At 36.1% G+C, this 26961-nt stretch overlaps 1 protein-coding gene across 1 annotated transcript in view; it reads left to right on the top strand.

Annotated features, from left to right (window-relative positions):
* Positions 1 to 26961, top strand: part of SEMA3C (semaphorin 3C) — a 195516-nt gene that overhangs the window by 130240 nt on the left and 38315 nt on the right. The window contains exons 11-12 of the mRNA XM_043968818.1: positions 275 to 419; positions 15723 to 15945. Coding sequence (XP_043824753.1) covers positions 275 to 419; positions 15723 to 15945 — 368 coding nt within the window. The remainder of the gene's footprint in view (positions 1 to 274; positions 420 to 15722; positions 15946 to 26961) is intronic.

Raw genomic sequence — 26961 nt, 5'->3', positions numbered from 1 at the left:
ATGAACTTTTTTTTCATACTTAGTCTAAAGTCTTTTGGTTGGTTTTCGACACATTTTCTCACCTCATTTAGGTATAATTTACTTTAAATGGAGTGGGGTATTTTGGCTGATTTACCTAATCAACATCCTAGTTTATACTTGAAAAAATAATGCATGGCCATTTTCTTGGAATTCTTTCCGAGCTGCCAAAGGAAATCTATGCCCATCTCAATTAGCTAGTATCCTATATGTGATCAATCTAAAAGATATTTTTTTGCTTGTTTGTTTTCTTCAGCTCAGTATTTAAAGGTTCAGCTGTGTGTGTATATCACTTATCTGATATTCAGACTGTGTTTAATGGACCATTTGCCCACAAAGAAGGGCCAAACCATCAGCTGATTCCATACCAGGGGAGAATCCCTTACCCCCGTCCTGGCACTGTAAGTACCTACCTTTGGATACTTATTATCTTCACATAATTTACCAAGAAATTAGTACTTTATCCTAATTACAACCTAAATATAATGGAGTAAATATATGGTCTTTCACAAACTCATTGCAACTCATTTAAACTAATTGCTTTTTTTTGTTGTTGTTGTTATTATTTTTTTTTTAGTGAGGTAATTGGGGTTAAGTGACTTGCCCAGGGTCACACAGCTAGTAAGTGTTAAGTGTCTGAGGCCGGATTTGAACTCAGGTACTTCTGACTCCAGGGCTGGTGCTCTATCCACTGCGCCACCTAGCTGCCCCAACTAATTGCTTTTTAAAAGTTTGAACTTTTTTGTTATTGTCTTTATTTGTCTCGTACCTTAGCTTTTCAAAATGATATGCCTGATTGGATCTTCATAACTCTCTGAGATGAACATGACAAATCCTGGTTTTGGACACTTCACTTGTTTTCTACTTGATTTATATAGAAATCAATGTAGGAATAAGGAAGAAATAATACTTTTGTAGATGTCTTAACTTAAGCCGTTCTCTTCTTTTTTAGATGTACTTATAGTTTCAAAATCATATACCATATGTCTTTAAAGGTGGTAACTTTTATAGGAAAATTCAAAGTTGGAATTTGCTATAATTATAATCTAAAATGAAATATATAGAAGTCAGAATGATTTAAATAATACTCCAGATAGAACTCTAGCAGCCATAAGCATGAAAAATCAGTTCCTCAATGAAATTACTTTGAGGGTAGGGTGAGAAACGAGATCAATTTATATGACCAAATATCACTATTATTAAAGAACACACTTAACTATAACTTCTCCAGTCAAAGATAGAGAGGGAACAGTGCCTTATTAAAATTGGAATTTTTCCAGCCCCTCAGTGATAACACTATTTTTAGGGAGCTTTTATTACATTTGGTAGTCATTTGGCCCATAGTCTGCTGCTCTCAGCAACACTGATCAATGTTCTATCTTGGTTTAAATGACATAGAAAGCCCTGGATTAAGAGAAAATACTATACAATAGGACTGCCTAAAGGAATTATTCTTTTCCCTTTAACCCATTACACTTGATGGAATAGGGTAATAGAAGTTGTAAAGAAATGGAAAACACCTAAGTAAGACAGATCTTTTAGAAAATGAAAATGATTCAGAGAGAAGCACTTGCATTTATACTTTATAATTTATTTTACTGGTATTGAAAGAAGGTTATAATTTAATTTATTTTCTCTTGCTTTTCAAGGAATTAAAGAATATTAATATTTTAGAGCTTATTTAGACCTGAGAAATTTTCTAATCCATCCATCCCCCCTTGTTTTATAGTTTAGGAGAATAAAGTAGAGAGATTAACCAATTTGTTCAAGGACTCAAAGGCTCAAAATTAATTGGGGGTACAGACTGCAATCAAAGTCTCCTAACTTCTTTTCCACTGCCCTTTGCACTAAATAAAAGAAAAGAACCATAGACCTAAATAACTCTCCAAGATGTTACAGAGGAATGAAGCACCTCAAATAGCTTTCCATTTTTTATAATTTGGAATGCTTTGTACATAAATAAGTCCAAAGCATATAGTCTAGAATGTTAGACTTGAAAGAAGACTATATACTCTTAGCACAATTCAGCTTAATCTTAAGAAAATGTTTTCAACAATTAGAGCTGTCCAAAAGGAATGGGTTTCCTTGGGGAAACAATCGAGCCCTTCTGCTCCTTTGAGCAGAAGTACGTGACCATTTGTTGAGAATATTGTAGACAGAATTCTTGCTTTAGGTAGCATTATGTCTTGTTGGTCACATCTTCTCTATTTATGGGTAGGTGAGTAGGTTTCATAGATAGAATCTAGATGGGTTACTCTGAACTTGATCTGAAGCAGAGCTTTCCTAACATTTACTGTTAGAATTCTCATGCATGTGAAGGAGGATAATTATGTGCCCGAACCCGGGTAACACATAGATACCAGTGAATATGTCCATTCACATTAAGTAAAATGGGCACAGGAAATAAAATAAAATTAATAGGCATTGTGACTGTACTGCTACTCTCTGTGTCTATTAATATAGACTTCTATCATTCGCTCTAACCCGAATTTCTAACAATCACCATATTTGGCATTCCTAAGTAACCCCATAGACAGGATTCCAGAGGAATCATTAATACATACATAGAATACCACCTGTCCCCCTTTTGTCACCTCAGCTCATTCTGTCTACATTAATGACAAGTAGCAGTTTGGCTAAATGAACATTGAGCTTCTTTCTTAAGATTTAATGATGGTTTGATTCCATTCTCTGGTTCTCACCAGCTATTCCCAATGGATAATGGTTTTCCTAGCCCAGGGAAAATTCCTAGGACCTGAGTTCTAGCTATTGGTCTTCTTTCTAAATAAAATTCATTGTATTTGTTTTAAGATTGTAAGAAAGTACCTTTGTACATTTGTATTATCTATCTTTCTGGGTAAAAGGGAGAATTGGAAATGAATGAGGATATTTTATAGCTAAAAATAAGAGCAACAAACACAGTCATTCTCTACATCAAAGTTAAATGGCCACTGAATTACACTTAGCAGTGTCTTGTGCAGTGTTCCATGTAAGACATTTAATTTATTAATATTCAAAGAAAAGAGCATAATTATTTTTGAGTACACAGTAGAAGTAGTGAAGTAGTATACCATTCAGAGTACCAGACTTAGATTCTGGATGATTGGGGTATATGTATCCCATCTTAGCTACTTAATAGTTCTGTGACACGGGAAAAAAAAACTTCTCTCAGTATCAGTTTCACCATTTGTAAAATGGAGATCATAACAACTATAACAACCCCTCACAGTCTTATAGTGAGTTTCAAATGGGGGGTTGTATTTAAATCACTTTGCAAATTTTAAAGTGCTTTATGAATTAATTTTTTATTATCATTAATTATTATATTGCTGTCTGTCACTATCCCCTTAACCAAAGGCTTAGTTGAGACATAATAGATAATTTCACATATTAGCAGGGACCTGGTCAGGACTGGAGTTAAATGAGAGGGGGGAAAATATTTTTTTCTTTCTTTAAAGACATCCCACTCTTTAAAGTATGAACATGGTCATTAATACCACATTGTGATGATTTATGGCAGTATCTAATGTGGTTTAGGAAGTTCCCTTAGTCTACTTACTAGTTGAGCTTTTGACACCTCATTGAGGATGAATGATTGAGTTATGGTATTTTGGGATGGCTGATTCAGTCAAAGATTTTGCAGATCTTATGTGCTCTGCTCCCTGGGAGTGGGTCCCATAAAAGATTTTGCAGGGAACAGAGAGAACCAAATCAGGGAAGAGCTAAGCATATACATGTAGAAAATTAGCTCAGGTCCCTGGAGAATTGAAGCTTTTACAGTCATACAGTAATCCAAAGGACATCTCTGTTCCAGAAGTGGGGTGACAGAATCTTTCAGCTCCAAAGATGGCAGCCCAATAGCTGGAGAAACAGTGAAGTTCCAGGACTTAGTCTTCTAGAGAGAAGAAAAGACTTCACATGGGGCCTTAGAGCTGTAGTACTGATCATCAAGGGAGTGAGAAATGATGGGGAAGAGTACAGCTGTAGCTTATTCTCTTCCTTTGCCCTGAGTTAGGTGGATCATTCATGCCTCAGTCTTCACATGCAAAATTCCCTTTCAGAGGAGCCCCATATATTGGGACAACACTAGAATCTAGAAGACTGTATAACTCCCTGGTCTGAGGACTGGGATGTAAGTGTCATGAGAATTTTCAAAAAAGGGAAAATAGTTATCATTGTTTGGGGGTTCCAATAAGTCTTGTGTATGTTTAAAAAATGTGATCTAAAATAAAGGCTGATCTATAGCTGAGACATATTGTAGGCATGAGTGCTTTCATAGGAATTGAGGAACTTTTTACCCACATATGTAGAGACCTGGACAAGATGCATAGTGTGATGTTTCTTTTCTTTTTCTTTTCTTTTTTTTTTTTTTGGTGAGGCAATTGGGGTTAAGTGACTTGCCCAGGGTCACACAGCTAGTAAGTGTTAAGTGTCTGAGGCCGGATTTGAACTCAGGTCTTCCTGAATTCAGGGCTGGAGCTTTATCCACTGTGCCACCTAGCTGTCTCAGTGTCATGTTTCTAAAGGATACCCTGACTATAGGGGAAAAATGAGTCAAATGTGGTTTCTATAATCCCCCTAGTTTGAATGCAGTTCATTTAAACCCAGAAGCTAAGGTTCTAGCTCATAGGGTACCTATTATTAAAATAATATCATAGATAACAAGAGTGTTAAAATCAAGCCCTCTGTCTCCTAAGCCAGTGTTCTTACCACCTTGGCATGCCCTACTAGTTAAGGCTTCTTAACTCTAGTTAGGGATAATTAGCTAGTTGGCCAGTTAGCTATCATGATGCTCTGCTATATGAAAAGTAAAAGGGGTCATCAAATTGTAAAGACTTATATGATTCAACATATTTGTGTTCAAAATAAATGAAATAAACTGTCTCAGCTCCTATATCCTCATCACTGGACATAGTCAAGGAGAATTTGTATAGATCTCTGCCATTGCTTCTGTAAAAAGAATTTCCTAGATGGGGTGAGAGACCGGCATATATGACTTACAAAGTCTCTCCTTCTGATTCTATGATGACGGAATTCCAAATTCCCTGTTAAGATAAGAAGAGGCAGCTAAAACAGGTAATGGCCTATTGCAGTACCACATGAGAAGGTATTGACAAATATGTCAGTTATGGAAGGGACCGGTCTCCTGCATCTTAGTAGTAATCTTGGAAAGAGAAATATGTGTATCTTTGTGCATGGGTGTATATGACGTAAAGGAACAATATCCTTAGTCTGGCTTCACTGTTCCACCTGATGTACTGTTTAAGAATTTTACAAATGAGACTCCTTAATTCAAAAATTAATTTAAAAGGTTATTCCAGAAACAAATGTAAATGATTGTCCAGTTGTCTGCTATCTATATTTGCCTTCAACACTCTTTCCTTCTCTTAGCAAAGATAATTGAAGGTTGGCAGGAATTATGCATTCTTTCATTGATTTATTCAGCAAAACATCATTATTACATAAATGTAGTTTGGTTTTTTTGTTTGTTTTTGTTATTTCTTTCTTTCTTTTTTTTCTTTTTTTGGTGAGGCAATTGGGGTTAAGTGACTTGCCCAAGGTCACACAGCTAGTAAATGTCAAGTGTCTGAGGCTGGATTTGAACTCAGGTACTCCTGACTCCAGGGCTGGTGCTCTATCCACTGTGCCATCTAGCTGCCCCCATAAATGTAGTTTAATGTTAAGCACTGTTCTATAAAATAGCTCTCTGGGAACAGAACAAAAATAAGAGTGATTTCTAGTTTGAAAATTCTATACCTTATGCTTCTCACAGTACTTTACAATCTTAGTTTTCTCCTGAGAAGATTTAAAACATGCTCCCAAGGCAGGGCATCACGAGCCAAGATTTTGGGAAGTACTTCTGAGCAGGCAGTGAAAGGCCAGCAGTCAGTGATCAAAGTGTATTTTTATAATGTGGTTTCTTATGTCTGGCACTGAGTCCTTAAACATCCCTTTAAATCAAGAACTGCTGAATAGTGACCCTCAAATGCATACATACATGCACGTGTGCGCGCACGCACACACACACACACACACACACACACACACACAAAATGGAACTTCTGGATCTTCTCTTGGAAAAGAACAGCCACTTTGAATATTCTGTCCTTCTCTCCATCCCCAGAACCTTACAACACAAAGTCAGTATTCTGGCCTTGGTCAAGAATGGCTGAAATGTTCTTCCAGGACTCATCTCAGCTAAAGTAGCCAGGGCGTATGTAGCCAAGTGATCTACAGTATTCCCTTTTTCTCAAGGGTTAAGAATGTTGCCTCTGAAGTCCTCTTAGTGAAGGATCAACTGTGACTGTCAAACTTTGTTTCCCCACACAGTAGTCCGGCTGCCGGGGCAAAGCCATAAATCTGTAGTTACATACTTAGAGAAAAGACACCGACAGAAATTTTAAACCTGTACTGTGACTTTAAATTCAAGCTATGTCTGCTAAATTGATGGGGGATAAACCATATTAACAAATAGTCCTAACATACAAACCCAACCAACTTCAGTAGGAAGGAGTGTGCCAATTATGTCATGATGTTTTTCCATAAGTAATTCAAGTTTGTGGAAGAAACAAGACACCGCTGGTATGCTGCACAGGGCAGCCAAAGATTGCAGACTCTGTCTGTGGCCAAGCTAACATATTACATTATTCCAGTTAAGCTTATTTAGAGAGCCAGAAGTGCCGACTGCATGTGTATAAACTATCCTACAACCTAATAAAGACTGTCCCATTTTACATCTATTTATAAGTATGGAGCAGGGGCATCTGCTCTGGTCATTCTGCATTTAGCAGGTCCAGAAATTTTTTTCCATAAAGGAAATTACAAATGTACAATATGCATAGTCAATAGGTCAGGAATTAATTTCTACCAACGTAGATGATTATGTTATGATAAAGAGACATCATTACTTTTAAAAACATTAGACATACCCTCATTCTTACTGAGTACTGCTAAATATGAAGTTAGGGAGCTTAAAAACTATAGAAATAATAATACCCAGCATTTATATAGCACATTAAGCCCTTTACACAGGTTATTTCACTTGATACTTATAATAACCCTGAACTAGGCACTCATATCCCCATTTTACTGATGGGATAAGCAAGGTAGAGAGAAGTTAAGTGACTTTTCCAGAATAAAGAATATTGTTTCTCTGGGAGGAGATGACCTCAGATCTTCCTGACTCTAAATTCAGTGCTACTCTATCCCTTAAACTACCTGGTTGCCCCCAAATGTAGTCATTCTCCAAGATTTTATTATAGGTCCTCTTTCCTCTTCATATTAATTCATTGTTAATATTATCAGCTTCTGGGGGCAGCTAGGTGGCTCAGTGGATTAAAGCATCGACCCTGGATTCAGGAGGACCTGAGTTCAAATGTGGCCTCAGACACTTGACACTAGCTGTGTGACCTTGGGCAAGTCACTTAACCCTCATTGCCCGCACCAAAAAAAAAAAAAAGTATTATCAGCTTCTAAGGATTTAATTATTATTTCTATGGTGATTCACATCTCTATATCTAACCCAAATTTCTCCCCTGAGATTGTCTCACATTACCAATTTTTTTATGGTACATTTCAAACTGGATGCTCAGGAAATATCCCAAACTCAACATGCCCCCTAAAAAGATTTTCTTCACCCCTCCACCAACCCAACCTTGTCCCTCTTCCAAACTTACCTATTGGCAGTAATACTTCCAGTCTACCAAGTTTGTAACTTCATTGTTATCCCTAGAGGATAACTAACTCCAACTAACTCATATATCTAATCATTTACCAGATATTACCATATCTACACATTTCTTGCATCTGACTCTAGTCTCTCCTCTCACAATTAGCATTTAGCATAGGCTTTCCTAGGAGCTTGGGTAGATTATAGCAGTAGGCTTTGAATTTGGTCTCCCTGCCGCAAGTCTCTTCCATTTCAACGGACGCTTACTTGGCTTCCAAGGAGCTTTTCCTTACGTTCAGATCTAACCAGATCTACTCAGTAAACTCTTGTGGATCCCTATTGCTTTTTTTTTTTTTTTTTAGTGAGGCCATTGGGGTTAAGTGACTTGCCCAGGGTCGCACAGCTAGTAAGTATTAAGTGTCTGAGACTGGATTTGAACTCAGGTACTCCTGACTCCAGGGCCGGTGCTCTATCCACTGTGCCATCTAGCTGCCCCCCCCCCCTATTGCTTTTAAGATCAAATGACAACTGCTTTCTTGCATTTAAGACTTCACAACCTGGTCCTAATATATCTTTCAAGCCTCCTTGTACATTTCTCCCATACTCTGTAATCCAGACTGGCTGCCTTCTCCTGTCCTAACACATGAAACTGCATTTCCTTTCTCCATTCCTAGAATGGACTCTCTCCTCACCTCTGCCCCATAGAATCCTCCTTTCCCTTCAAGATGCATCTCATGCCACATTGTCCATGGGGTTTTCTTGGCAAAGAAAGTGGAGTGGTTCGCCATTTCCTTCTCTGGTATGACCCCGTTTTACAGATGAGAAACTGAGGCAAATAGGGATAAATAATTTGCCCAAGATCACACTGTAAGGGTCTGAGGCCAAATCTGAACTCCAGTCTTCCTGATTCCAGGCTCGTTTCTCTATCCCCTGCACCACCAGCTGCCCCAGTCTCCTACATGAAAAAAACATTTCTGATCCTGTCGGTTCTTCCCTTCTAAGCTGCCTGGTATTTATTCTCTGATTATAGGTTGAGGTTTTATTCTCTCTGTATTTAGGGTGTGTGTGTACATACGTCCCTCTCTCACACACACATAACATACACACATATACACATCTTCCCTCTTATACATAAACACACACATGTCTTCCTTTCCTTTCAGTGCTCTGTATTCTATTAACATACAAAAATATATATTTACATAGATGTCTTCCCTCTCATACACATATATACATGCACATACATATACATATACACACACTTGTCTTCCTTCCCTTTTGTATTGTGTGTATATATATGCACACAAATCATATCAGCCTCTCAAATTCTGTGACTGCATAATCACTATGCTTTTCCCCTTTTTTAAATTTCTAGGGTAACTTTGCCTATTTGGGTCCTTTGGCACTTATATATAGCCTTATGGCATCAGTAGAAACTGGTGTCCTGAACAGTTATTAAAATATTTTATTGTTTGACTTTTCATAAAAATAGAGGCAGCTAAGTGGTGTAGGAGACAGAGGGCAAGACTTGGGGTTAGGAGGGACCTCAGTTCAAATCCTGCCTCAGATACTTACCAGCTGTCTTACCCCAGGCAAGTCACATTAACCTCTCTCAGCCTTACTTTGCTCACCTGTAAAATGGATATAATAATAGCACCTTTCTCATAAGGTGGTTTAAAGTAACAAATGAGTTTACATATTTAAAGTGCTTGGTAAAATTTAAATATATTTACAAAATATATGCAAAATAAATATAACATTAATTATAGTTATGTAATTACTATATAACTATTACATAATTAACATTAAGTATGTAATTTTATGTATTGTATATAATATAAACATATACTATTTAATTACATTATCATTATTATTACTACTATCTTCATCAACATCATTAGTTGATGTCTTATCCTCCTAACTAGATTGTAAGTTCCTCGGTGGCATTAAAGGTATTTTTATGCTTCAAAGGAGAGTGCTTCACTGATGCTCTATAATCAGGGAATAAAGGGATAAGCATTTATATAGCACCTACTCTGTTCTAGACACTGCTAAAAGGCTGGTTTTGAACTCAGGTTTCTTCTAGGCCAAGCACTCTATCCACTGGGTCACCAGTTCTGTATTCAGGTTAAGAGAGCCAAAAGAGGGGCAGCTAGGTGTCACAGTAGATAGAGCACCGACCCTGGGAGCACTGGAGTTCAAATCCGGCCTCAGACACTTAACACTTACTAGCTGTGTGACCCTGGGCAAGTCACTTAACCCCAATTGCCTCACTAAAAAAAGAGAGAGAGAGAGAGAGAGAGAGAGAGAGAGAGAGAGAGAGAGAGAGCCAAAAGAGTAAAAGAGTACTGGATTTGGACCTGTGTTCTGATCCCTCCTCTGACACTGTGTGACAACTTTAGACAATCTTAGTTTTGTCTTCTGAAAAATGAAAGGATTGGAGCAGACATCTTGGTACAGTGGATTTTTAAAAAAAAGGGCAAACCAAAACACCCCAATAAATTTTCTAACCTGGAATACCTGGGTTAGAATCTCACTTTTTATTCTTAATACCTGGGTGACCATAGGCTAGTTCTATTATCTTCCAGGACCTCATTTTCTTCATCTGTAAAATGAGAGAGTCAGACTAGATGGCCTATGAGCTCCCTTCCAGCACTAAATCTATGATTCTATGATTCTGTCACTGGATGGTATCTCAAATCCCAGTTCTGAGTCTATGTATGATCCCAGAAGTTAGCACTGAAAACTGGTAAAAAATAGTAGTGGATAGTAGTAAAAAGAGTAGATACATTAGATTTCTTTCCCCAGTATCCTTCTGAAGATATTTATTTTGTATATTTTTACTCAGCATAGACATGTATAATTATATATTATTTCCTGGGATAGAATGTAAGCCTTTTGACATAAAGAATTAAATTGTTTTTGCCTTTCTATCCTTAGGACATAGCATAATGTTTGGCCTATAAGTTTTAGATACATGCTTATTGATTGATTGAAATAATATTCAAATGAAAACAGTAATACATTGGGAAGGAGGTAAAATATTTAAATTAATTAGATTTTCAAGTAATGGAAGGTATACCTAGCAAACTAGAAAAATATTTTCAACATTACATTTTTTACCAAGTTAATTTGTTTTAGGAAACAATTTAGGGTCAGGGAATACGCAATCATTCATTCATTTGGCAAGATTCTAAGATAGGCTTGCAATATAGAAGGCGTTGTGGTAGGTGCTGTAGGCACAAGTATCAAAACTAAAGAAACAAACAAAAGATTTCCTATTCTCAAGGAGTTTATATTTCTAAAGATAAGTTACAACATTTGCACAGGTAAATAAATGCATAATTTAAGGAGGGAGAGAGTGTACTAATTATCTACTAGGAAGAATACTGTAAGATATCCACAGGAAGTGACCATTGAATTGAGACTCAACAGAAGAGAACAATTCAAAGAGGAAGAATAAGGGAATGAGCATATCATGGGAACTGGACACAAAGTACAAAGATTCTGAGGCAAAAAAGGTAGTGCTGAGCTTAGAGATCAGTAATATTCCATTGTAAATTATATATGTGTATATCCTGTCTCTGTCTTGCAGTTTCCCTTCTATCTTGCTCCCCCTTGCAGGTTTTTTTTTGTTTGTTTTGGTTTTTGTGGGGCAGTGAGGATTAAGTGACTTGCCCAAGGTCACACAGCTAGTTAAGTGTCAAGTGTCAGAAGCCGGATTTGAACTCAGGTCCTCCTGAATCCAGGGCTGGTGCTTTATCGACTGCACTACCTAGCTGCCCCCTGCATGTGATCTTTACCTATAGAAAGGAGAGAAGGTTGGCATTAGAGCTTGTTTCAGAGACATTAATTCTATGGACAGTTTTTTGCTCACTTTAAAAAAAAAATCACTTAGAAAGTTTCCACTCCATAATCGGTATGACTATTTGATAAGAACCGATGAAAACAAGCATTCAAAGGACTGGTTTAAGAAAAATCTTTAGGTATTTGCAGTAGTGAAACTCTTATCTTTGTGAATAAAACAATCTCAGTCTAATTAGAGAACAAAGGCCATTTGTTTTCTGGGAGCTTGTCAGGAGAGGCTTGGTAATAGTCACAGGGTTTGAATCTCAGTGCTTCCATGCAACTCTTTGTTGAGTTAAAAGACTTGTTCATGGTACTGTGGCACCCAGCAAGCCCAGAAATTTAGGTAGGGTCAATCACTAAAAGAAGAATAATTAATCTGTGTTTGTTGTCATCACTATTGTTGATTTTTGTATGAACCGCCAAGCTTATCTTCAAAGTTTATATAGTGAGTCAGTGGGTGGGTTAATCATTACTTGGAAAAATGAATCATGTGTCAATCTTGGAATATGTGGTTACTAGGGAACATTCTTTGGGCAGCTAGGATGGCATTGTCATACCTTCAACAAGATGTTTCCATAGACATCATTGAGGTATTTCCCCAGTCCACAAGAAAATAAAAACAGCCTATTTGGAATTCCCAAGTATAAACCCTTTTCTTCCTGATTACTCTTACATGGGAGAAAAGAAAAAAAAGAAGGAAGAATGGAAGGGAAATGAAACCTATGGTTCCATAGTTATAAATAAATCATTTGGTTTTTTTTTCTTTTCTTTTTCTTTCTTTTTTAATCCTCTTATTTAGGATTATGTAGTTTTATTTACTGTAGACAACTGGAAAAGGCTGGGATAAATGAATATGTAGATGAATGCATGAGGTCATTATTTTTTTCTACAGAATAGCATAATATAAAATATATTAGAATTCATGTACACTTTATGCCCTCTCTTTTGTTGTTTAGTTATTTTTCAGTCATGTCTGACTCTCTGTGACCCTGTTTGGGGTTTTCTGGGCAAAGATACTGGAATGGTTTGTTATTTCCTTCTCTAGCTTATTTTACAGATGAGGAAACTGAGGCAAACAGGGTTAAGTGACTTGCCCAGAGTCACATAGCTAGTTAGTAAGGGTCAGAGGTCAGGTTTGAACTTGGGTCTTCTTGACTCTAGGGCCAGTGCTCTATTCACTGCACCACCTCGTTTCCCCATCTATCTTAATAAGCAGTATTTTGTCAATATATTGTTTTAATGCTTATAGTTGATAAGGGAACACATTTATTTCAAGTTCAGAACATATACATTCATTCTGTTTTCTTCCTCCAAGAAGAAAAGCTTACATGTTAAGACATAACACAAAAATGAAGGGAGGTACAGACATTGCGATGTATCAGATAATTCAGAATCAGGCAAACCAGGGTTCCAATATGACATCTGCTTGTGAGCCCCTGATTACATTACTAAGACTCTCTGCCCTGCCCAACCTTTTAAGCCAGTGATGGCAAACTCAGATGGAAACTGGGGGCCACTAAACCACACATAAGGATCCCTGCAAGCTTCATACTGACTTAGAAAACCACATGTAAGCATTATCTTTTTAAAATTGTATTTTCATTTATGTTGTTAAATATTTCCCAATTATGTTTTAATCTGGTTTCTGGGGCACTCTGGAGTATTGTGGGCTGTGTGAGTGACGTCTCTTAGCCTTTCAATTTCTGAGCAGTTGCCCTTCTGCATCAGTAGATTACAATTCCCTGCCATGGAATTCCTTACACCACTGGGAGATTAAAAAAAAAAAGTTGACATAAAGAAGTAGCACGGTATAGTGGAAAGAATATTGCATTAAGAGTCTTAATTTTTAGGTTTGAATCAGGAATCTGCATCTTTCTAACTGTTTGCATTAAGGAAGTACATAAAACTTTTTAAAGCCTTAAATGGAAATTTACTGAGGTTTGCCCTACTCGTGTCACATGATGTTATGATATATTAAAGAAATATGAGTGATTATTATTATTTAAGAAAAAAATGTGCAATCATTTCATTGTAGGGATTTAGCAAATTATGGAAGATGCTGCTGCAGTGTGAAAAACTTACCCCAGAGGGAACACTTGCCATCTCAGTGTGTCAGAATCCAGTAGTTCAAAATTAATTGGAAAAATAAAAAGCTACTTGAATAATATAGTAGTTTCTTTATGAATTTATAGTATTAGAATGTCTCTATTTGATGTTGTACCTTCATTTAGTATTTTCATACTGTATTTGGCTATATATTCATTTTTTGTTTGATTTTTTAAAATAGCGCTTTTTTTCAAGTCACACCAAGGCGATAAGCATTCACTAAGTGCCTGCCATGGGCCATGAACAATGTTAAGCACCTCGGATACAAAAAAGGGCAAAATTTGTGGTCTAATGGGGGAATGACATGCAAACAACTACGTACAAACCAGATAAACAGTGTTTAAAATGAATTGGAGAAAATCTTTGAGGGAAGGCATCAGTTTAAGGAAAACTATAAAATATTTCTTGTAGAGGATAGATGGTACTTTAGCTGAAACTTCAAAGGAATCCAGGACTTTCTTTTTTTATGTTTGATAAAAGGATTTTATTATTTTCCATTTACATATAGAGATAGTTTCCAGCATTTGTTTATATAAGATCTCCAATTTCAAATTTATATTGGGCAATTCATATGACTTCTCTAGGTCTCAGCCTCTCATTGATAAATGAAGGATATTTGGGGTTAGATGGTCTTCCAAAGTTCCTTTCATCTCTAAATCTGTGATCCTATAAAATGATGAATGAAATTTGTAACATAGTAAATACTGACCCAGATATTTTAAAATAGTTTACTCTAGTGACAAATAAAATATCACAAATCAGAGTGATGATTGAATGAGAATTTAATGAAATGTCTAGAATTTTTTTTATTAAATTTTGCATTATCCAGTATTTGCAAAAGGGAGTATTCACAAATATTTAAGTGTGGGCTTTTCAACTTTGCAAAGCCATAATTGATGCTCTCTTACATAGCCCTGAATCTATTTAAATCACTCGTACATTGTTCTTTTCATGTTTTCATTCAAAAAGCATATGTTACCATCTTTCCACTTTGTGTGAGGAATGAGGGCAGAAAACACCCATAATTCTGTACTTCCCAGAAGTATGGAACTCATCCATCAGCTAAAACACCCTAAAATTATTTCTTTTAAAATTCTTTGTCCTCATTTGGTCTTAACTGAGGTAAATTTGTGGGCATATTTATGCAAGTATAACATTTTTCCCTTAAAAAGTTAGCTCCAGATGAAGATTTAATTGATGTAATGACAAATTAGAGACCTATGTTACATTCACTGCTTAATTATCTTTCATCATATCATTAAATGTCATGCCTATTTCTACAATGAGAATATTTATATGTACCAAATAAGTGCTAATAAGATTTTTTGATGAATGAGGATCTAAAAAGAGCAATTCAGGGTAATTTAGGCATTCTCTCAAATAGTGGTGTTGTATTTGATGAAATTACACTATTTAGTCTGTTCAAATTACTAAAGTTTATTTACATGCTTATTCTATGGAAAGAATATGAAATACTGCTCCAGAGACACAAAGGCTATTAAATCTTCTTGGTTTCAGCCCCAAATAAGTGAATGTTATGGTTCTAGCCCAAATTAGTTTTTTATCACTAAGGCTAATATGTACTCTGGCTTGTTTCTTGTAGATTCTTTTTTTTTAAAGTTCATGTAGTACAGAGTACCTTGGAATTTTTTTTTAAATCCTTGAAAAGGATTAACAAATCAGGATAAAAGAAAAAAAAATGGTGGTCACAGTAGCTTCAAAAACTTCCTGGGATTATCTACTAAAACAAGAATAAGTGTGAATTATTTGTAGATGGAAATTCATTATTGACCTGCAGTGATCAATGTCACTGGCCAAGCTGGTGGATTTGAAGTGAGTTAAACTCATGTACATATGTCATGCTAAGGAATAAAACTTTTACAATTGCTGAATTTAAAAAAAGTTATGATTTTTAAAAATTTAATATGAATTATTCTATACCGTTTTAACTATTTTAATTTTAATTTTAATTTTTAAATTATAAAAGTATTTTATTATTTTCCAGTTACTTGTAGAGATAGTTTTCAACATTTGTTTTTATAAGATTTCTAATTTCAAATTTATAACTATTTTTAAACAGTGTCCAGGAGGAGCCTTTACCCCCAACATGAGAACAACTAAGGAGTTCCCAGATGATGTTGTAACCTTTATTCGGAATCATCCCTTAATGTACAATCCCATCTATCCAATCCACAAAAGACCTTTAATCATCAGGATTGGCACAGACTACAAATACACAAAGATAGCTGTGGATCGAGTAAATGCTGCTGATGGAAGATACCATGTCTTATTTCTTGGAACTGGTAAGGCATGCATTTTCAGACAAAGACATAGTTGGCATAGTCACTTTTGTGTCATTTTTACTTGCTGTGCAGAAATTGTCTTAGTTGAAAATATCTTTAAGATATAGTACTTTGTGCTGGTTATCACACTATGAATGTTACCACGCAATTATTTTATATTGTATGACACTGAAAATAAGTAAAAAATCTGTAATCCTCCCTACATGCCTGCCTCTTCCCTCCCTCTCCTTCTTCCTTCCCCTCTCCTTCTCCCTCCCCCCCTCACTCTCATTATTACTCTTACTCTTATCCTTACTCACTCTCAATTAATGACCTATTGATTAACCAAGTTTACCTATCTAAAGTTGTACCAAAAAAAAAAAGTGAAGTTTTTATTGATGGAAACAAGTTGTTGGTTTTAGCCATACTTTATGACTTAGGGACAAATGTGACATTGGGCCAAGTAACATATATATCTTGTTCTTCCTCCATGACAAAACTTTATGAAAATTGCAAAACACTGCTGGAAATTAACATTGAAGGCTTGAATGAGGAACTATACTTAGTAAATATATTTTTATTTTGTTTACTTTTTATTATCATTTATTGAGCAACTACTATATGTACAATTGATACTTAATAGATAAAAGGGATTTTTTTTTTTGGCAAAAGGTTTCAGCAGCTGAGGAGTGGAGGAGTGTAGAGGTTAGCAAATACTTCATATAGAAGATAACATTTGAGTTGAGCCTTTAAGGAAGATTCAGCTGTTAAGAGGTGAAAAGGGAGTGCTTTCTTAGAATAAGCATTGTAAAGGCATGGAGATGTGAAATGGAGTTTTATGAAGGCCAACAAGAGGCCAATCTGGCTACCCTGAATAATAAACGTATAGTAAGAGTGGATCTCAGAGTTGGAGCATAATAAGTCTGGAAAGGCATGCTGGAAACAGTTGACATGTATTTTAAAAGGGACAGAGCAGGGTTTGTATTTGATTCCAAAGGCAGTAAGGGATTCATTGGAGTTTAATGAGTTAGTGATATGGACAGACTGTGCTTTAGGATAGTCATTCAAGTGGCTATGTAGAGGGTAGATTATACAGAACTTAAAATAGGAAGACCAATAAAGAGGTTGTGTCAAAAGTCAAGGAGAATAAAAATGAGTGTCTGATCCAGAGTGGTGGCTCTATAAGTGGAAGAGAAAGGGATGGCGGTAAGACATGCTGTGGAAACAGAAATAATAAACTACAATTTTACAAAAGATTGTATACATGAGATTAAGAAGCCAAGGGTGACGAAAAGTTTACAAATCTGGGTGACTGGAAGGATTGTGGGGGTCCATAAAAGCAATACTGAAATTCAGCAAAGGGATGTGTTTTTTTGTTTTGTTTTGTTTTGTTTTGTTTGTGGTGGGGGAGATAATCTAATCATATAGATGACATAAAACAAAAACATAAAAAAGTTGTCACTATATCGGGATGAAACAAACCAAGTGAGTGGTACAGACAATAGAGCTAAAGAAAATCAGGAGAGATCATTATGTAGTGAGACAAGAATTAAATGAAGATAAGTTAAGAAGAAGTGAGGAGGTTAAACTAAAGTCTAGAGAAAGTTGAGAGTGAATGTTTCCTTCCTTCACTTTCTCTTAATATTTTTGCTACATCTCACCTTTGAGTTTATTTTACTTTCTCTTGTTGTATATGAGCAGAAAAGGGAGATGGACCAGTCTTGTAGATAGCACTATGGATAACTGATAGACCATACTTATGCCTTTCTGTGTTTCATACCATGTTAAGAAATATAAAAGAAGGTTGCCAACATATTGGCAGACTTTGTGGACAAAAATATCCATGGAATAATATGGACAAGATATGTATAGGATGGAAATGGGGTGGTGGGTTGCAGTCATTGGAGGGAATATATCCAGGCCAAAGATGCACTGAAACATGGAAAAGGCATGTATTTCCCTAAGAGATTTTATTTTTAAAAAGGAAATAAAAGTAGAATGCTAAAGATCAAGAAGTAATGTTTATGAAGTTCCCAAACACGGAACTGTCCAAAACTCTGAATCCTTTTTCTATTTAGAGAAATCTTTCCACTTATGTTTATCATTCACATTACAAATAGTGAAAACTTCTAAAAACTCATTCATATCCTTTATTTGTTTGCTTTTCTTTTTTATTCTTTGGATAGTCCCCACTTCCCCCAACTCACCATAGTCTTTGGTCTTTAGAACATCTGGAATGCATTCTTAGGCAACAACAGCAATTGAGTTATTGAAACAGGTGCGATGTTGCAAAGAACTGAATGAAATAGAAATCTGGAGACTGGGTCCCAGTCCTGGATCTGCTTTATGGATCTGCCTAAGGAGTGGTGCTTATCTTCTTGGTTTTCCTGTTTTTAAATTGAAGGATTGAGAATAGTCTCTTTCCAATTCAAATATTTTATAATTAGAAATCAATAGAGAAGCAGTATTGGGGGAAAGGCAGTAGAAATCTTATCAGATTGTAAACTGGATTTAAATACTAAACCTCAAAGTTCTTATTCATAAAAATGGGAGGTTTTCTAAAACATGCTCTCCTAAATTTCTTCTCCAGGCATAATTCTATAACATGCATTTAAAGCAAGTCTTTAGCAAGTGAATTAAACCTACTCCAAATACAGAGAGGTTTAGAGTATTCCAGGGCTGAGTATTTTAATGCCTAGTGATTCTAAGGCAGTGTGGAATACTGGAGAGGGAGACAGCATCAAAGCCAATAAGATCTGTGTTCAAGGCACACCTGACACATTTTGACTCTGTGACCTTGTGGCAAGTCACTTAATCTCATTGTGCTCTAGGGGATTATCTAAGATTATAAATTACCAACAAAACAAAACAAAACAAAATGTGATCTAGAAGAGGTATCTTCAATTGTGAGTTCCTTATATCAACACAGTTATAGGACCAGACACTTCACACAGTAATTTGAAATAAGTGACTTGGGAACTATAAGTCCCTGTTCAAGGATGTTTCCTTGAGGTAGAGAAGCTGGTTATCATCTTCTTACTGTTATTACCTACATTTTTATACCTTTGTTGTTGTTTGGTCATTTCCGTAATGTCTGACTCTTTGTGACCCCATTTGGGGTTTTCTTGGCAAAGATACCAAAGTGGTTTACCATTTCCTCCTCCAGCTCATTTTACAGATGAGGAAACTGAGACAAACAGGATTAAGTGATTTACCCACAGTCACACAGCTAATAAGTGTCTGAGGCTGGATTTGAACTTGGGTCTTCTTGCCTTAGGGCCCCAGTAATTTATTCAGTGTACCACCCAGCTGCCCCCTAGGTCTCAGTTTCTTCCCTAGTAAAATCATGGTGTTTGGGGTTAAATTGTCTCTGAGATCCCTTTGAACCCCAATTTTCATCGATTATAAGTGGGTTATTGAATAAATAAAATCTTAGCCAGGGAACTAGATAAGAAAATGGTGAAAAAGATGTGCTTGGAAGATGCATTTCTGGCTTGAGATTTATGAGGCTGAAATTCAATCCATAAGCATTTATTTAAGCACTTACCATGTACCAAACACTGAGATAGGCACTAAGGATACAAGTACAAAGAATGAAAAAAATCCATACTTGAAAGTAGCTCACATTAATATTCAAATAAGCAAGACTTCAACAAAGAGTATATAAAAAAGAAAATTATCTCTTTTCTCATAGAAGTATTACAGTCACTATAGGAAATAAAGGAGATTTTAAGCATAATAAAATATTATAAATTATGCCTATTCTTGTTTTCATGGGTAAACTCTAATCACAGGATGTTCAGTTTTATTTTTAATGTTCATTACACTATTCAAGTGGCATTTACACCCTGAGGCTATTTATGAATAGGTGTAAAGCATTACTTTTATGAAATATTCAGACTGACAGATGATAAATTACAAGTATCAAATCAATTTAGGATAGGAGTAGTTTTATTTTTGTCTTTTTGGTGTGGAATACAAAATGAATATTTTCTTTTTAAAAAATAGTTCTTGCTTCATCTTCCATTGTTTAAGTTTTTAAATCATTAGATACACTGAAGCCTAACTGAATTCATTGTTAATAACTTCTTTTAGTCTGTCAGGTCTTTTTAAAGATAAATGATGAAATATATAAAACCAGGCTTCACCCCTCTAAAATACTAAATTATCTATATCCCCCACTAACTAATGACGGAAAATAAGTGTTTTCAGGTGCATTCAGTGTGTACAGTATTTCTGTAAAATCATATTTTCCTGCAAGATGAATGGGAGTACTTCAGAGCCATGCCTTCTGAGTCATATTCAAATAAGTAAGCTAATTGTCTCCTCCTCTCCTTTCTGAATACCTACGGAATCCTCCAAAATGGTGTGGTTTAATCTCCCTTTCCTTATAGGCCTTTGGGAATAGAAATAATACAAAACATGCTGAAAGCCAGGTCTGACTTTCTGAGAATGTGTAGCCAGATTGCAATGTTAAAGTAAAAGACATGACTGCTACAAGAATGCTTTTCACCATTTCATTACTTTTTCTTACCACATAGTTTTCTGGAAAATGCATATAGACTTCTTAGAAGCAAATGAGGGTGTTGGCATCTTTTTGAGATGTGTCATTTTCAAAAATGGCATTTTAGCATGTGATTTTAATTTAACATACTTAAGCAAACCACACATTCTTTCTGAAGACAACTACCAATGTGATAACCTAATAGAAAATGCAAACTGTGATGTGAATTCCTTCGTAAACATCTTTTCAAAAAGATGGCAATAATGAAAGTGTGCTTTCTTTGATCAAATGATCTTATGTACTTTGCCTCACCTGACCACACTGTAATTTTATGTAGAAGATGTATTTAGACATATTTCTAATCTTAATTCCCATTAAGGAAATTGGACCAATTGTGCTTGTTTCCAGTGATGGATGAGTTGCCTAATACTGGAGGCAGTCCAATAGAAACTAGACTAGTTAGGGAGGTGGTAGAGATGATTCATACTTCAGAATAGATAAAATCACCACTGTAGACCCAACCACCTTGGAAATTCTATGAATCTTCCAAAAACTTTATCCTGGATAAACATCTAACCTTTCCAAGAAACCCTCCTAGTTTTTGCAGAGCAGGGGTTCATTATCTTTCTTTGGAGGGTGGGTATGAACCTCTTGGCAGATTGCTGAAACCTCTGTGACCTTTTCCAGAATAACATTTGCTGCCTAGAGTTATAATTGAAGTAAATGGTGGATTTCAATTAGAGTTTAATAAAAATAAAAAATATCATTTTAGTTTGTAGAAACTCTGAAGTTATCCATAGTCCCCCCTGGGAGTCCATGGACCCGAGATTAAGAACCCTGCTTTGAAGCTTTCAAGAAAAACTTGAAGGGTGATTTGAGATCTATTTATTTGTACTTAATGGAGGGTAAAAAAGCCTTTTCTGCAATTTACTACTGGGAGGCTGAATTCAAATATAGCTTGTTATGTCCATTATTCTTTAAGTTAACATGTAGTGCTTTTTCTTGAAAGGTTTGAACATTTCTTGGGTGGTTCCAGCCTTCCTCACAGTTGCTTCTCAGTCCTATCTAAAAATGAATGACTTTCCTAATGGCACAAAGCTTTTCAGCTGTCATAAATAATAATGATCAAGTTGCTGTCACCACAGAGAAAACTTCCCTTTTTTTCTTGCTCTGTGTTTTTCAAGAGTATTAGAGGAATTTAATGAAGATGTTAGCTGTCAGAAGAGATGCTAAAGAGAGAACTTTGTGTCAGTCCATTCAGAAGAATGCAAACATCACATTGTATTAACTGTTTTTGATTTGAAAATTACTGGTGATTTGTTGTCCTAAAATCTCTTGGTGATGAAGACTCAGACTTGTGACAGTGACAATAATCATCAGCTGTTCCTGATGGGTTACTATGGCAGGGCTAAGATAAGATACTCTGGCTATGTCTATCATATGCAGTAGCAAGACTCATTCTATCTTGTGTAGTGTCAAAATCATAGCCAGCCAGTTATACAGGCAGACAAAAGACAGATAGGATTGTTAAGGGCTAAAATTCTAGCTAGACTGTCTAAAATATCTAATTAGTGGTCGCCAATAAATTATAAACTTTAGCAAGAGTTAGACTTTTAGGCATTTATTAAGGAGAATAAGAATTTGGTAAAGAGAGAGAAAGGCCTACATTCATCTATCTATTAAAGGGAGAGCACTCCACCAGAGTCCCCAGGAAAGAGCCCTAGACCGAGCGCCAGTCTCTTCCTTCCTCCTCCCACTAGCCCGCGTCACTTCCTGACGACAAAGAAAAGACTCCTGGTCTTGCCCTCAAAGACTTTCGCTTCATGGGCAGAACTCTTCTACAGTAAGTCTCCAGCAGGTGGCGTTATTCCAATCATTACAGGATAGATAGCTGCTTTTAATAAAGACTGATAATTAAATTGTACTTTAATGTGTGCAAAGTACTTTACATGTATTATTTCATTCATTTTCCCAACAACTTCATAATAGCTTCAGCTACTATCCTCATTTTACAAATGAGGAAACTGAGGCTGAGAAAAATTAAGTGACTTGCCACGAAATCCGTGACTAGGAAATTTCGGAGGCTGGACTTAGACTCTGATCTTGGTAAAAGTCCCACTCTCTATTGACCCTCCTCCACAACATGTCTCCTGTTGACTTCTTACTTTTTCTATAATAAATCTGTTTCTAGTAAAGCATAGTCCAATGGAAAATGTTTCCTGAGGGCAATGACTGTTTAATTTTTGTCTTTAAATTCTAAATAGGATATATAGTACCTTGCCCATAATAGACACTTACTAGATGTTTATTGAATTGAATTATGCCAGAATTTTAGAAAATAACAAGGTCCAAAAATGTGCATACACATGTATATACACTTTATACTTGTATATTAGTATTATTTTTCAATGTAAAATTTCAATACTTCTCTTTTTTCTGGGAAAAGCTTCACTTTTATGGTAACATGTCTAGTCAATAGTTTCTTCTGAAGAGTAAATAAAACCATTGTTGTTATTTTTTCCCCTTTTCTCATTTTCAGCCTACCAATAGATCACAATTTAGTATGTCAGAGTAGAGAACCAACTTTATTTTATAAATCAGTGTTTTACAGTTTGTTGATGTCTGTGTGTATACATGTGTGTGAGAGACAGTTCTTTAAACTCGATGGAAGGTAATAAAACAGCAGGCAAGGGTTTTCCTGAGATTAACATTTCTATTTTAACATTGCCACCTACTGCTTGCAATGCAAAGCATTTGTTCCAAGTCCACCGCATTGCATAAGTCAAGAGACAGTGCCTGTTTTCTTTAATGCTGCTGAAGTTATAAAAATATTTAAATGTCTGGGTCAGGTTCAGACCCATTCAGTGATATTTATATTTCTCTCTCTTCATCAATCAGGATGACATGTGGTTTTTGATAAAAGCTGAATGATTCTTGTGAATGGGTGTTAGAGATTTAGAATGATTTAGGATCATCATTAATTCATAATGTGGGGCATATTCATGTGGTTTCTGTCCTGGCTTCTCAGGTAGCATTTGTTGGATCAATGTTTCTTGTAAGTTTTACTTGTGTGGAATCTAAGTTTAGAACATTGGCTTTCCTAAGTACTATGAACGTATGAATTTTTTTGTTTGTTTTGTTTTTGTGGGGCAGTAAGGGTTAAGTGACTTGCCCAAGGCCACACAGCTAGTAAGTGTCAAGTGTCTGAGGTCGGATTTGAACTCAGGTCCTCCTGAATCCAGGGCTGGTGCTTTATCCACTGTGCCACCCAGCTGCCCCTAAAGCATGAAGTTTTAAAGTTGATGCCCCATTTGTGACTAAGGCATTAGCATCTTTGCCTTTGTGTTACATGATAGTTGACTGGGTAGGAGACTGAAACATTTTGGCAGGAGCTGGCCCAGGAATGGCATACCCTTATTCAACTGTGGAGCCATGCATTCTCATCAGAAAGAAGAGGTTGCCATAGATAATTCGATAGCCTAAGCAAGTGCATTTAGTCCCAGAAAAGGCTGTTTGTTAATCCAGGACAGTACAGTGGAAAGAGCATTGACAACATTCAGATGAAGTATGTTAAGACCCTAGCTCAGTTCTTTACTGTTCTATGTGATATTTTGGCAAGTTATATAATCTCCCTGGGCTGAACTTCCCTCCTTCACAAAAAACAAGATAGTCTCAAATGTCCCTTTAGGTATGTAAGTACTACAGTAGATAGAGTGCTGAGTTGAGGTTTGGAAGACCTGAGTTCAAATCCTGTCTCAGATACTAGCTACATGACCCAAGGCAAGTCACTAAAACACTCAAATTGGGTTTGTTGCTATTGTTCAGTCATTTTCAGTTGTGGCTGGTTCTTCTTGACCCTATTTGGGGTTTTCTTGGCAAAGATACTGGAATGGTTTGTCATTTCCTTCTCCAGCTAATTTTATAGATGAGGAAATTGAGGCAAACAGGATTAAGTGACTTTCCTAGGGTCACATAGCTAGTAAGTGTTTGAGGTCACATTGAGCTCAGGAAGATAAATCTTCATTTCTTCAAGCCTGGCACCTAGTCACTGCCACCTAGCTGCCCATCTACTTTTATCATCTGTATGTGGGATAATAATGTCTGTGTCTCAGAATTGCTATGAGGATCCAATGAGATGGCATATACAAAGGATATTCCAAATCTTAAATCCCTATATAGATAATACCTTCTATACTGCTGCTGTTGTACTATTATTATTCTAGCTCACTGTAGGATATTCAAAAGAGCACCAGATCACTAGTTACAAGATGTACATAACAGAAACCAATACTTTCAGACACAACCCTTTTTTCCATTCTACTGTATTCATGGGAATACCCATTTTATTTGGTGTTCACTGAATTCATAATATTTTTTTAATATTCCAACCCCTTCCCCAACACACAGACACACAAACATACACACATCTTAGCTCTGCTATTTACCATAATAGCTGTTTGACCTTAGAAGTCATTAACCTCTTTGGGCCTCCGTTTAATCATCTGTGAAATAAGGGATAAGGGAACTGGACTACATAGCCTCTTAAAATCCTTCCAGTTCTTACTCTAGGATTCAATTCATGATCTCTTGGTAAATCCCAGATTTTCATATTCATTCCCTTCCCAAGCAGTATGTTCAAGCCAACCTTGAGAACTAGGCATTTCTCAAAGTTGTACCCCTACTTCCCCCCATTCTCACAATGCTTTTTGGAATGAGATCCCCTTCCCTCTTTCCTTCTCAGAATCTTTATCTTCCATCAAGGCTCTGATCAACTGCCAACTACTCTGGGAAGCTCTCCCTGATGTCCCCAGGTGTTAGTGTTTTCTTCCTCAATTTTGTTTTCTTTCTCTCTTTCTTTCTTTCTTTTTTTTTTTTTTAAGTGAGGCAATTGGGGTTAAGTGACTTGCCCAGGGTCCCTCAGCTAGTAAGTGTTAAGTGTCTGAGGCCAGATTTGAACTCAGGTCCTCCTGACTCGAGGGCTGGTGCTCTATCCACTTGTTTTATTTCTTTTCGCACAATGTACCCCCATATTGTGGAAGTATACAGCTCATTAAGGAGAGAAACATTGTTTTATCTTTGTCTACCAGCACTTAGTACAATGTCTGGTATATAGTAGACCCTTAATAAATTATTGACTGAGTGCTCAACACAGTGCCAAACATGTAGTACTCACTTAATATTGTTTTAAATATGAACTCATTGTCTTCCAAAGAAGGATCCTGAGGCACCTAAGGTTTCCCACGGGGAATTTCATGGCAAGAATTACCATTACATCCTTAAGAATGGAGCAGACTTTGTGTGAATGCTCCTTTTTAAAAGAAGACCACAAGCAGAGGGTGTCAGAGTGATGGGCACTAGCAGTAGAAATAAGGGATGGAAACTAAGTGGAAGTAAGATAAAGAGAGAAGTAAGATCTAAAATAAAAATAAATGAGCATTGAGCAGCCCCCATTACTATGAAGAGCCTTTTTCTTTTTATACTTATTTTTGAATTCAGGTTTTGAAAAGCAGAATTTTTCTAATTTAATTTACTCCCTTGTTTTATATTAAATATCATTTGGAACTTCATCAAATCCTTATCTAAACAAAATAATGTGAAAACCTTTGAGGTAATTACCTATTTTAAAATGGAGGCAATTATTCCCATAAAATAGTTCTCAAAAGAGCATTGTTTAAACATCCCAGGTAACTGATGCAAAGATTTACTTTTTTATTGCTTTAGTTATCCAGATTATTTTTTTCAGTCTATGACTTTACAGGTATAGACTTCCATTTTATTTTACGCATATATGTATATGCTTATGCTTATGCATGGTATTTGTAATGTTTCAAAAGCATACTATTGAAGTTCTATCCTGTATATATACAGATGGCAGTACTGATCATTTATAAATAGGAAATGAAATTTGAGTTGTTTTTTTACCCCATAGTGTTGATGGATTTTTACTGAGGTCTACCCGTATCTCCTCACTCATTTCCTTTGTGAACAATGAAATGCATTCACAAGAAGTCAGATTTGGGTAGAAGGTAGCTTTGGAAGCTCCATGGGGAACAGAGCTACTCTGTTTTCTCTGTATTAAGGTAACTGCCCTTTGTAGGATTGAACTCAATGAGTTTTAAGTAAGATTTAACACCTTTATGATTTGAAGAACAGAAAGAATGTCTTACTGAAAAATGACAATAATTATTGCTGCTCTGAAAGTAGTTCATCTTTTCATTGGAATGTTCTAATTTATTGTTAGAGCAGTTCATATAAATTTAATATTTTTTTGGTAATTGATCTTTGTCTGTGGTAGAGGGAACTCATGGTGAGAAAATTCCTTCTACCAATGCAGAGTAGAGTCACCTCTATGGGATTAGGGGGAGAGTTAGGGTTTTAATTTTAGAGAGATTCCTGAGCCATCGAGTCATCAAATAGCTTGTTAGTATTCACAAAACCAATATGTCTCAGAAGGAGAATTTGAAGCAGGTATTTGAAACTTCAAAGTCAGCTCTCTCTGAGGTCACTATGCCAAACTGATCTTTTCCCCATTA

The sequence above is a fragment of the Dromiciops gliroides genome, chromosome 5 (assembly GCF_019393635.1).
Source record: "Dromiciops gliroides isolate mDroGli1 chromosome 5, mDroGli1.pri, whole genome shotgun sequence".
Classification (NCBI taxonomy): Eukaryota; Metazoa; Chordata; class Mammalia; order Microbiotheria; family Microbiotheriidae; genus Dromiciops; species Dromiciops gliroides.
The sequence above is the reverse complement of the archived record's forward strand: the minus strand, read 5'-3'. Positions and strand labels throughout refer to the sequence as shown.